At 39.4% G+C, this 11533-nt stretch overlaps 5 protein-coding genes across 5 annotated transcripts; 4 read left to right on the top strand and 1 right to left on the bottom strand.

Moving 5' to 3' along the window:
- The first annotated feature begins 493 nt into the window (after positions 1 to 493).
- Positions 494 to 2202, top strand: LOC111433187 (aquaporin NIP1-1-like). The gene is made up of 5 exons (XM_023070144.1): positions 494 to 841; positions 943 to 1167; positions 1338 to 1535; positions 1618 to 1679; positions 1754 to 2202. Exons 1-5 carry the CDS (start codon positions 719 to 721, stop codon positions 1971 to 1973), a joined length of 828 nt encoding a protein of 275 aa, XP_022925912.1. The 5' UTR covers positions 494 to 718; the 3' UTR covers positions 1974 to 2202.
- Positions 2203 to 2591: 389 nt separating this feature from the next.
- On the bottom strand, positions 2592 to 3795 carry LOC111433257 (seipin-2-like). The gene has a single exon (XM_023070243.1). It carries the CDS (start codon positions 3779 to 3781, stop codon positions 2636 to 2638), a length of 1146 nt encoding a protein of 381 aa, XP_022926011.1. The 5' UTR covers positions 3782 to 3795; the 3' UTR covers positions 2592 to 2635.
- Positions 3796 to 4950: 1155 nt separating this feature from the next.
- On the top strand, positions 4951 to 6816 carry LOC111433019 (MACPF domain-containing protein CAD1-like). The gene is made up of 2 exons (XM_023069901.1): positions 4951 to 5199; positions 5512 to 6816. Exons 1-2 carry the CDS (start codon positions 4951 to 4953, stop codon positions 6157 to 6159), a joined length of 897 nt encoding a protein of 298 aa, XP_022925669.1. The 3' UTR covers positions 6160 to 6816.
- A 63-nt stretch (positions 6817 to 6879) lies between these two features.
- On the top strand, positions 6880 to 9713 carry LOC111433115 (protein NRT1/ PTR FAMILY 4.6-like). Its single transcript, XM_023070054.1, has 5 exons — positions 6880 to 7385; positions 7701 to 7918; positions 7996 to 8439; positions 8519 to 8646; positions 8729 to 9713. Exons 1-5 carry the CDS (start codon positions 7283 to 7285, stop codon positions 9603 to 9605), a joined length of 1770 nt encoding a protein of 589 aa, XP_022925822.1. The 5' UTR covers positions 6880 to 7282; the 3' UTR covers positions 9606 to 9713.
- An 82-nt stretch (positions 9714 to 9795) lies between these two features.
- On the top strand, positions 9796 to 11322 carry LOC111433116 (cyclic phosphodiesterase-like). Its single transcript, XM_023070055.1, has 3 exons — positions 9796 to 10285; positions 10363 to 10414; positions 10996 to 11322. The coding sequence occupies exons 1-3, from the start codon at positions 9968 to 9970 to the stop codon at positions 11199 to 11201; spliced, it is 576 nt and encodes a 191-aa protein (XP_022925823.1). The 5' UTR covers positions 9796 to 9967; the 3' UTR covers positions 11202 to 11322.
- Positions 11323 to 11533: the final 211 nt, after the last annotated feature.

The raw sequence follows: 11533 nt of genomic DNA, 5'->3' as shown, positions 1-11533 counted from the left end.
CCCCCCCCCCCCCCCCCCCCCCCACGTGCTATTAATTTAGCTTTAGGCCTACCCCACAGTTGAAAACCCAAACACACTTTATTACTTTTAGTTACACCAATTAGTGTTTTAAAGAGTTAAATGCTTTGAATCATTCAATGAATCAAAATTTATTATTAATTTTAATATTTTATAACGATAAGTAACCGGTCTAAACCCACTGTTAGTAGATATTGTCAGTCAGGCTCATTTCTATTACACTGTATCTTTAGTATCTATTCATTTCAATTATGATTTTATTCAAAAATATAAAACGTTAGTATGTAATAAAAGACAGATTGATTAGTACTTATAATAAGGTAATATGATCTGTCCAGGAACTAAATTAAGGATGATTTATTGGGTGTAAAAATGGAATTATTGCATAATCTTATCAGATCTAACGCGACTAAGTGACTAAGGTAGTGAATCCAATGGGGTAAAAATTGAGTAGAAACTTGGAAGTGACCCCAAGTTTGATCCTAGAAAAAAGATGCATTCACATTTGTCTGTATGTCCGGCGGGTTGTTGAGGCAGCGTTCAATGATGGATATCAATTCCTCTCTCTTTGGGTTCTATAAATTGCACATGTTCATCTGGGTTTTGCCACAATTCTGTAAGTCTTAGCACAATCTGGAGCTGTCTTGTCTCTTTTCTTCCCCTCTTCTCTGCTTGCTTCTTCCTCTATTCGATCATATCCATGGCTGAGGTTTCTGGATCAACCAATGGACACCATGCTGTTTCTTTCAACATCAAAGATGAATCCACTGCCGTCACCAGCAGACAAGAAGCCGACTGGATCTCTGTTCCTTTCATTCAAAAGGTCTTTCCCTTGATTCTCTCTCAGATTACGCCAAAACCCATCTCACTCCTTTGATTTGTGATTCAATGGCTGAGATTTTTTTGTTTCTGGTGTGGAAATAGTTGATTGCAGAGATTGTGGGGACGTATTTCTTGATATTTGCCGGCGGGGCGTCGGTGGTTGTGAATTTGAGCAAAGACAAAGTCATCACTTTCCCAGGGATTGCAATTGTTTGGGGCTTGGCGGTAATGGTGATGGTTTATTCCGTTGGGCATATCTCTGGCGCTCATTTTAACCCTGCTGTCACCATAGCCTTTGCCACTACCAAGCGATTTCCATGGAAACAGGTAAGCTCGATCATGATTTGGTTTGGTAAAATTCTTGAACCCCACGATACAATTAACCTCTAAAACAAGAAAAGCCCAAGCCTTTTCCATTTTGGGTGAGAAATTCTTGTGCTTGTTACAAATCCCCTGCTCTCCAAAGCTGATTCCAAAACAATTGGACTTTGTTGCAGGTGCCAGCTTATGTGATAGCTCAAGTTCTTGGATCAACATTGGCAAGTGGGACACTGAGGCTAATATTCAACGGAGAACAAGACCATTTTTCAGGGACTCTCCCAAGTGACTCGTATTTGCAGACCTTTGTGATTGAATTCATAATCACATTTTACCTCATGTTCGTGGTGTCTGGTGTTGCCACTGACAATAGAGCCGTTAGTTCATCTTCTCTTTATGATTTACTCCAATTCCCAACTCTAAACTTCACTATAATTTGGTTTACTCATCCTTCCACAGATTGGTGAACTTGCTGGACTTGCTGTTGGCGCCACAGTGCTCCTCAACGTGATGTTTTCAGGGTATTGAATCTTAATATCATCTTCAAACCCATATCCTTAGGCTTCCATATCTAATTTAAGATGCGGTTTTTCAGGCCAATAACAGGAGCGTCCATGAATCCAGCAAGAAGCTTGGGGCCTGCTATAGTATCAAGGCAGTTCAAGGGGTTATGGATATACATGGTAGCTCCCACGTTTGGTGCAATTGCGGGTGCTCTGGTCTACAATACCATCAGGTTTACAGACAAGCCTCTACGAGAGATCACTAAAAGTGCGTCTTTCCTCAAAGGACAAGGGCGCAATGGTTCGTCTTGAGGGGCTTTTGCCTTATATATAACAGCAAAACGCCATTTTTCTTGCTTTCTTTCTTGTATTTCAAAGTATATGCAGATATAGAGCGAAAGGAGAGAAATTTGGGTGTTTTAGTTTTAGTTTTAGCTTTAGTTTATCCAAAGACATGGATATGAAGTAGATTGATGTCGGGACTCGCGAGGAAAACTAAGAATATCCCACATTTGAATAACACCGAACTTTTATGGCTGCATGAATGTTCACATGAACCCTGTCCTCCTCCATCTTTTTACTGTGGAGAGAGAGAGTTTGTAACAAAACAAAACAAAACTTCCTCGTACTTAACAAACAGGATGTCTGCACAACTCCCTCCCTCCCTCCGTCGGTGTAGAAACCTCTTGTAACAAACACGTTTAAAATTATGAGTTTGACGATCATAAGTATCGAATCAAAGCGGACAATTTCTATTAATAGTGAGCTTGAACCATTACCTAAAGATCAGATGGTGTGATAGTAAGAATGTTGACCCTCAAATGAGGTAGATTGTGAGATGTCATTAGTTGTAGAGGGAATGAGTGTGAAAACCTCTCCCTAATATATGTATTTTAAAATCGTGAAGTGGATGACAATCAATCGGGTTTATGCATCAGCAACCAAACATTTGGATAAGTGGGGGCTGTTCTAATCTAATCTTGTACCGAGATGTGGTTGCTGGTGGAGCTTGCATCAGCAGATCCATCCCATATTCCAGGAAGGCTTCTCGGACTAAAACAGAGCAGCGTAAAAAGCAACAGCATCATAAACGATACCATGCTAACCCATACATAGATAATCTTCCTCCACCACCATACAATCCTTTTAAACGGGGGAAGCTCGAATTCAATGAATATGGATGCATCATATATTTCGGGTATGCCAGCACCACGATCATTGAACTCTGCTCGCTGTTCAATTGTAACCCTTAGACAGGCAGTCGGTATATCTCCTTGGGTGAAACCTTTAAGCTCAAGGTTCAGAGTCTGTGACTCTGATACATACCCAATAACAAGAGGCGCAAGCTTCAGGATAGTCAGCAAAAGGCGAAGGGGTTCACTTTTAAACTGTAACATGCATGGATGCCTCGAGGTTGCAAGAATGTCACCGCTAGCAGAAAGAGAGTCAACTCTTACCTGGAAGACCCCAAGATTTCGATTGTATTCAGACTCTGGCAATGTTAGTGAGACAATGACATGAAATTGATGATGCAGGGGAACAGCCCGCAACTGGGTCTTCCCGGTAGGCTGTGGAGAATGATTTGAATCAGGCAAGATTGGCACAAGAGCCTCGGGGCTGTGTTTGGTGTAGTCGAAGTTTATTACTTCTTTGATCTTCACAGGCTCCTGAACTATGAACCTCATAAGAAACGCACTAAATATAAGAGCGGAAACCAAGAGGGCACATAAAATGATATAAACAGAGGCCGACCATATCAAACCCCACGCAAAGCGGTGTCCAACCTTCCAAAGATACTTGCAATCCTCAACTCGTGCAGATACCGCTGGACCGACCATGGCAATTACAACTTCCCAAACCCCCAACAACTTTCTTATGACATACGATACGCCCAATTCGCCGTCCGAGTTAATCTCCGCGGTAGTCATGGTCGACACCTCTGTATTCTCTTCGTTACTGCGGCGAGCAGAGGTCCGACGGCGTAATGAATTGACGGCGGAGGGGGCATTCTCAGACGAGAGTTCGGGCACCGGTGAAGCGGACAATTGAGGTTGATCGGTGAGCGAACAATGCTCCGGTGGGAAATGGTGTTCGTTAAGTTTGTTGTGGTGGGATTCCATTGGCCAGATGGAGCACCCAACTGCGCAATCTAAAACCAGGGCAGGGGATTTCTTACAATCTTATGTTCTACACGTTTATGATCAATTATATTAGTTTATGTCACCTAATTAAGTAATTTAAATATGTATACGTAATAAGAGTAGTAAGACTGTGTTACAATTAATTAAAATAATAATGCAATTACATAATTAGTTAGCTTAAATTAATAAAAAAATATGCTCTATATAAAATTTCAAAAAGTTTTAATAATAAAAAAATTTTAATAATACCCTTAAAAGTAATTTTAATTTTAGATAGAAACCATTAGTTTTTTTTTTTTTAAAAAATACTCTTCAACTTTAAAAGTCTGGAGATAATCTATGAGGTGTCGTTTGACATTTTCGTTCATATATTGTGTAAAATTTTTTCTAATTTTTTTATAAAGATAAAATATGTTAATGTTACTTTTAAAAATTTTATACTCAACATAATATTTTTAAAATTTTTAAAAGAGTTAAATGATATTAAAAATATTTTAAAAATTAAAAAATATTTTAATACTATCAAAAGTTCAAGAATATTTTAAAAATAAAATACTATTGTTTGACTCGATGTAAATTTTATATTATTTTAATTTTTAAAAATTTATGAGTATTTTTGAAATAATAAATATAGAGTGTAAAGAAAATATTAAATAAAGGAAATTAGTTGTACGTTATAATTAATTTTTAAGAATTATTGGTTAATAATCAAACATGCTGAAATTATTTCAATGAATAATTTATAATAGAGAATTTCCTTTCTTTTTTAATATAATTATAGTTAATGACGTGATTAAAATATTCATAAAATCAATTTATCAATTATTTATAATTATCTTTATCAAGTTATTAAGTCATACTTCACCATTATATAAAAGCTTTGGTAATTTGAGCATTAATAAAAGATAATTAAGACATGATAATTATTTGAATTTGAATTTTAAAAAAAAAATGTATTTATGATTAAGAAATTTGAAGGGTTAAAGACAAAAATTAGAATGGTCGGGGAAATAAAAATGAAGCTATCCCGTTTCTTCTCCGGTTGCTGTTGCTTCCAATGTTCTCAATTCTGCTGCTCTAATGGCCACAACTCACAAAACCCAGGTTTTGTTTATTTGAAACTGACCCACTTCTTACCTTTTCTAAATATGGACGCTTTGACCACTACTCTTTGCAGGTCTATCGAAGCTTTAGGGCGTGGTTTTGATGTCACCGCCGATATTCGTCTTCTTTACTGCAAGGGAACACCAGGGTCGAGGCTGGTTCACCTCAATGATACTCACACCAGGGATCTTCTTCTCTCTGATGGGCTTGTGGTTCCCAATGTGCCTGATGATGTTCAGTGTTCTTCAGAATCCAGGGTAACCGAAAACGTCCCTGTATGCAGCTTCCACAAGGTGAATTCCCAGCTGTTCTTTCAATTGGGCCTTGTTTCTTTTTGCTTATGATTGACCCCTTTTGCCCCTTCTTGAACTTCCCTTCCTGAATGCTTGTTGATTCAAATGTCAGTTGAGTTTAAATCGGTAGGGCATGGGCTCCTGAACAAACTAACCTGCAAAGGAAAGAGCCCTTTTGTCCATCACTTCAATTCAGCTTGATGGGTCCGAAGCTTCACATTAGCCCGATCAGGTGTTCGCCATCTCCATTATTCTACTGGCTTCAAAATGAGTGTGACCTTGTTAAATCTAATGGTTCTGCTGATGAAGTAGATCACAGTTGGCCGTAAACCTGTAACTGGTCTTAGGCTCAACCTTGAAGGCAGCAAGCAGAATCGACTTGCTATCCATCTCCAACATCTGGTGTCTCTGCCAAAAATTCTCCAAACCCATTGCGACTCACATGTTGCCATAGGTGCCCTTAAATGGCATGGCCCTGAGGAGCAGGACAGCAGGTGGTTTGAACCCATCAAGTGGAAGAACTTCTCACATGTAAGCACAGCGCCCATAGAGTATACAGAAGCCAACATTGGAGACTTGTCTGGTGTTCATATCGTAACTGGAGCGCAGCTCGGTGTTTGGGACTTCGGTGCCAAAAATGTACTATATTTAAAACCTCTCTTCTCGAAGGTACCTGGCTGCACGATTCGGCAATCAGTCTGGGATCATAGCCCTTCCACCCCTGCTACTCCAATGAGATCTGATGGTGCCTCATCATCTTCCAAAACAAGAACTTCCCAAGATAATAAAAAGGAAGACAGTTCAGCCAATGCTGGAAAACTTGCAAAAGTTGTAGACTTGACTGAAATGTCCAAGGGACCACAGGATATTCCAGGTCATTGGTTGGTTACAGGGGCTAAGCTCGGGGTCGACAAGGGAAGGATAGTTTTGCGCATCAAGTACTTGTTGCTAAACTACTGATTGGTCCTTGGTCGGGTATCCCTTCTTCAAACTATAAACAAAAGTGGAGCATTTTTTTGCATAGAATTCATGTGTTCTTTTCTCTCTCGTCCTACATTGTACATCTTTTTAGCTTTATAGCCATTTTTTCATGTTGATTGTCAGAAACATTTAGTTATAGCCATGTTCTTGTTGTATTTATCACAGTTGTTGTTCTTGTTAGACAACAAGGGCTTTGCTGCTAAATGATAATTACAGATAGGACTAGGACCATCCCTTTTCATTTTTGGTCCCTTCAAAAGAAAATGTTTTGTTAAATTCCTGCCTATCCACTAAATAATATCCCACCCATTTTAGGTCGATGCTCAGAATAAAATGTCTAAGTATAAAGTTTATTGGATGTACATGAATAATAGACTAGATGCTTTTGAATAAAATGTGTAACACAAGTGTTTATTTATGTCCACGAGTATAAAGAAAGCACTAAGATGACTTATTGCTTGGTCCCAATCTTTCAAATTGTCATTCGGGCCAACCAGAATTTATCCCCCTTTTCCTAATTCTAATATTCATTTCTATCTATATTTTCTTACCCGATGCTTTAGATACAGGACGAAACCATGATTTGTTCTCTCATACGTTCATCGGCATAAGCACATTGTATTAGCTCCTCCAATAATTTCTAGATTTGGATAAATAAAACTTTCAACCATGTCACGTCTCTAATTGAGTGATTAACATTAATATAATAAATGATTAAGATACTCATAGTGTATACAAACTTTTTAAACAAAATCAACTTTTCTGTGAGACTATATCCTATGGAAAAAAAGTTCACCACATATTTCTATGAATGGAATAACTCACTATCACAACACAACTGTAAGGATTCTCTAAGGTCGATAACTGATATAATAGTGAAGCAGAGGCATGCAGTTATGAACACGCTATCAGAGGTCACACTAGTCTTACCAAGCAACAAGAAACCGAAAGCTATCAGTTCATGACAGCAATGGAGGATCCTGGCCAGTTCCAATAGTATGTTTGATGTTCTTCATTTGAGCTCCAATTAAGTTCCAATCAAGGAGGTTAGGTCCTTCAGCTGATCTCGTGAGTTGCGAGGTTTATCTGCTAGTTCATTTCTATGGAGGAGATGCTTGAGGTAGTTGAAGGAAAAGTGGACTGGAAGGGAAGATCAGCTTTCAAACAAAAACATGGAGGAACTAAATCTTCTTTGCTCGCACTAGGTACGAAATCATTTGCTCATCAATGTTTTTAGATGTAGTGAGCCAAAGTGTAACAGCCCAAGGCCAACACTAGCCGCATATATTGTCTTCTTTGAGCTTTCCCTTTCAGGCTCCCCTCAAAGTTTTAAAACGCATCTATTAAAAAGAGGTTTTTACACCCTTTTAAAAGAATGTTTCGTTCCTCTCTCCAATCGAGATAGGATCTCACAGAGATAGAACGCGCTCTTTAGCAGACTACATAACCACATGCACCCTTGTATGCTCATTGTAATCACAACACAGTTTCTTGTTTACCTTTTGGGTTTTTTGTTGCAGTGACATATGGTTTCGATCAAATGGCAAACTTCGCGCTTGCAGTGAACTTGACTACGTATTTCAATACTGTGATGCACTTGGAACTAGCGGATGCGGCCAACCAACTGACGAATTACATGGGAACATGTTACATTCTCTCTATTCCAATGGCTGTTCTCGCAGACACATGCTTGGGCAGAGTCAAAACTGTCATCATTTCTGGCTGTCTTGAGTTTCTGGTCAGCCCAACTTTAGTGGCTTTACTTTGCTGCCCCTACCGATTCCCATATGCTAAACACTGTTACTGTTATTTTAGGCGCTAATATTGCTCATGATACAAGCTCACTACCCGAAGCTCAAGCCACCACTTTGCAATATATTTGATAAACAATCCCACTGCGAGACAGTTGGAGGAGGAAATGCTGCCCTCCTCTATGTTCCTCTATATGCATTAGCTATTGGGAATGCAGGCATTAAGGCTGCATTACCACCGCATGGAGCTGATCAATTTGATGAAAAAGACCCCAAAGAGGCGATGCAAATATCCAGCTTCTTCAATCAACTGTTGCTAGGATCGTCCCTCGGTATAGCTGCTAGTTTAACTCTTGTTGTGTGGATCCAAGACAACAAAGGTTGGGACTGGGGTTTCGGGGTATCTTCTGCAGCCATCTTGTTCGGTATAGTCATGTTTGTTGCCGGATTGCCACTGTACAGAATGCACATTATTTCTGGGTCTAATGCAATCGTCCAAGTTTTACAGGTATGTCCGTGAGACAAGCAAAATACAGAGTTGGAGGCAAATATATTGTTACTTCTGTCCAAATAAATGTTGTTTTTAGGTCTATGTTGCAGCCACTCGTAATAGAAATCTTGTCCTTCCCGAAGACCCTGCAGATCTTTATGAGATTGAAAGGGACAAAGAGGCTGTTATGGAAGAAGACTTTCTGCCTCATAGAAACATTTGCAGGTTTTGTACATGAAACTCTGTTTAAACTTTCTAGTTTGACAGCCCCATAAGCATTGAATACCATGATAACTCGAATATACAGGTTTCTAGACAAAGCGGCAATTCAACAAACACCTTGTAGGCAAGTTGAAACTCCCGAAGCTTCAAGCCCTTGGAAACTATGCACAGTGACCCAAGTAGAGAATGCCAAAGTAATTCTCAGCATGATACCAATTTTCTGTTGCACAGTGAATATGAGCCTCTGCTTTGCCCAGCTCCAAACCTTCTCCATCCAACAGGGCCTCACCATGGACACAAAACTCACACCCTCCTTCAAAATCCCCCCGGCGTCACTCACCATCATCCCAGTCTTCTTTCTCATCATCATGGCGCCAATCTACGACAAGATTCTTGTCCCCTTTGCTCGAAAATTCACAGGCATCCCCACAGGAATCACCCCCTTGCAACGAGTAGGTGTTGGATTGGTTCTGTCCATCATCTCCATGGCCGTCGCGGCACTAGTGGAAGTGAAGCGTAAAGGCGTTGCGAGAGACCACAACATGTTGGATGCAACCCCTGTTTTGCAGCCATTGCCAATCAGCACGTTCTGGCTATCATTTCAATTCTTCATATTCGGAATCGCAGATCTCTTTGCATACGTAGGGCTTCTCGATTTCTTCTACTCCGAGGCGCCAAAAGCCCTAAAATCTGTCTCCACTTGCTTCCTTTGGAGTTCGATGGGCATGGGATACTTCTTGAGCACCATAATTGTGAAGGTTGTGAACAGTGCTACGAAAGGGATTACGAAAAATGGAGGTTGGCTGATTGGAAACAACATTAATCGGAACCATTTGAATCTCTTCTACTGGCTGCTTTCAATCTTGAGCTTCATCAACTTCTTTATCTATATATTTGCTACCCAGAAATACAATTACAGAAACCATAAACCAGCCATCTCCGCCATTGATGACAGTAGGTAGGGAGCCATGAGAGAAAAAAAGAAACTAAATTATGCTTAGAATTGAAAACTTTCAAGAACTATGGATCATAAATAATGTGTGTTAAATTTGTACAATTTCTACCTTCTATGGCTGATGGTTTATTTTAGCTACTACATTCAGCATCAAATATGCGCATATTCTTGTAATAAACTTAGATTCCCAACTCCGTTTGCATTGCCGGTGGGATAGGTTCAAGTTGCCGCCCTACTGAGCCCACGTGGCCCGATAGTCTATAACCCACGACATGTCGTCATGAAAACCTACCCAAATCTCTCACAACAGTTCAGTCAACGAACTTCAATACTCCATTTTATTTCCGTCTTCTTCTCTTCTCCGCTTCAATGGCGAACCCAGAATCCACCCCTATCCAACCCTCTGAAGGGGAGAAGAACGTGTATTCGGTCTGGGCTCTTCCTCCAGAAGATGTTATGGCCAGAATCAGGACTCTCATGAACAGCCTCAGATCCGAGTTCGGCGGGCCCCAATTCGAGCCACATATCACTGTCGTTGGGGCTATTCGTCTCACCCTTGACGATGCCCTCAACAAATTCCGCTCGGCTTGCGAGGGGCTTAAGGCTTATCAAGCCACCGTCGATTGTGTATCTACCGGAACCTTCTTCTACCAGTGTGTTTTTCTCCTTATTCATCCTACCACTCAGGTTCTTCCCTCTGTTCTTTATTTTACCTCCTTTTCTCTGTTTGATCGTTCTCTCACTCCCCCTTTTCTTCTTCTCAGGTGGTGGAGACTAGTTCACATTGCTGTGGACATTTTGGTTACAAGAATACCCGTAAGATCCAGTTCTCTTGCGTTAATTTCTTGTTTTTTCCATTTTTTTTTTCAAAAGATATCTTATCCATAGGTTGTTGATTGTTAAATTGAATCATGAATCACATTCAAAATGGTAAACTTAGCTCTGTTTTTCCCTTCCCTCAGATTGTTATGAACATACAGTAGACTTTGATATCTCTGGGTCAGCGTATGTGTTTCTAGACTAAGATTACAGGATGAACATTCGGATTTTACGTATTGGGTATTAGAAAACTCTTAGGATTTGGTAAATCAATGGGTCAAGCTAGGCCTTGGAAAAGAAGTTTTGATAAACTTGTTGGTATTATCCATCTTGTTGGTGCTACTGATGCCAATTATCTGCAAAATTGTCTCGTAAGCAGTCCAAGTAGTTGAGCTAAATTTCTTCTTTACAATCAAATGACAATAGAAACGGATTAGCCATATGAAAGTAAATGCAAGCCTGTTGTCAAATTCAAGACGATTAAGCAATGAATCAAAGAACTATGCTCGTTTCGGTACAAGATAACGAGGATGCTTCTCGAATCTCAACTAATAATATGAATGTCATGTCTGTATCAGCTTACATGCCGCATTTGAGCCTACTGTATGCCAACATATCAGATGAACAAAAGAAGCAGGCAAAAGAACTAGCAGAGAAGCTGGACGAAGCCATTAATGGCCTGAGCTTCCCCATCACTCGTCTTGCACTATACAAAACAGACACTGGAGATGAAACTCTGAAGTCCTGGGAGAAAATTGCAGAACAGGATCTTCCTTCAAGTTAATAAGCTTCTGTTTATATCTATACACCCCATGAACACTGTTCTTTTGGACAATGTCTGTACTCCTCTGTACTTGTTAACTGGTAAAAATAAATAAATGTCAGCTGAAGGCATTACTATTTTATTCTTGTAAAAGAGAATTAATTTATTATCTAATATAAATTATAGACAAATTTAAATTTTGATTGTGTCTTCAATAAATTGATGAATTGATTTTGAAAGTTGACTAAACTTGTAATATAAAATTTTGATCTTTTTTTAGATCAACTTGCGCAAGTGGATTTTTTTTTTTTTTTTTTTTTTTTTTTTTTTTTTTTTTTTTTTTTTTTTTTTTT

Source organism: Cucurbita moschata, unplaced genomic scaffold, assembly GCF_002738365.1.
Source record: "Cucurbita moschata cultivar Rifu unplaced genomic scaffold, Cmos_1.0 Cmo_Scf00041, whole genome shotgun sequence".
In the NCBI taxonomy this organism is placed as follows: Eukaryota; Viridiplantae; Streptophyta; class Magnoliopsida; order Cucurbitales; family Cucurbitaceae; genus Cucurbita; species Cucurbita moschata.
The sequence above is the reverse complement of the archived record's forward strand: the minus strand, read 5'-3'. Positions and strand labels throughout refer to the sequence as shown.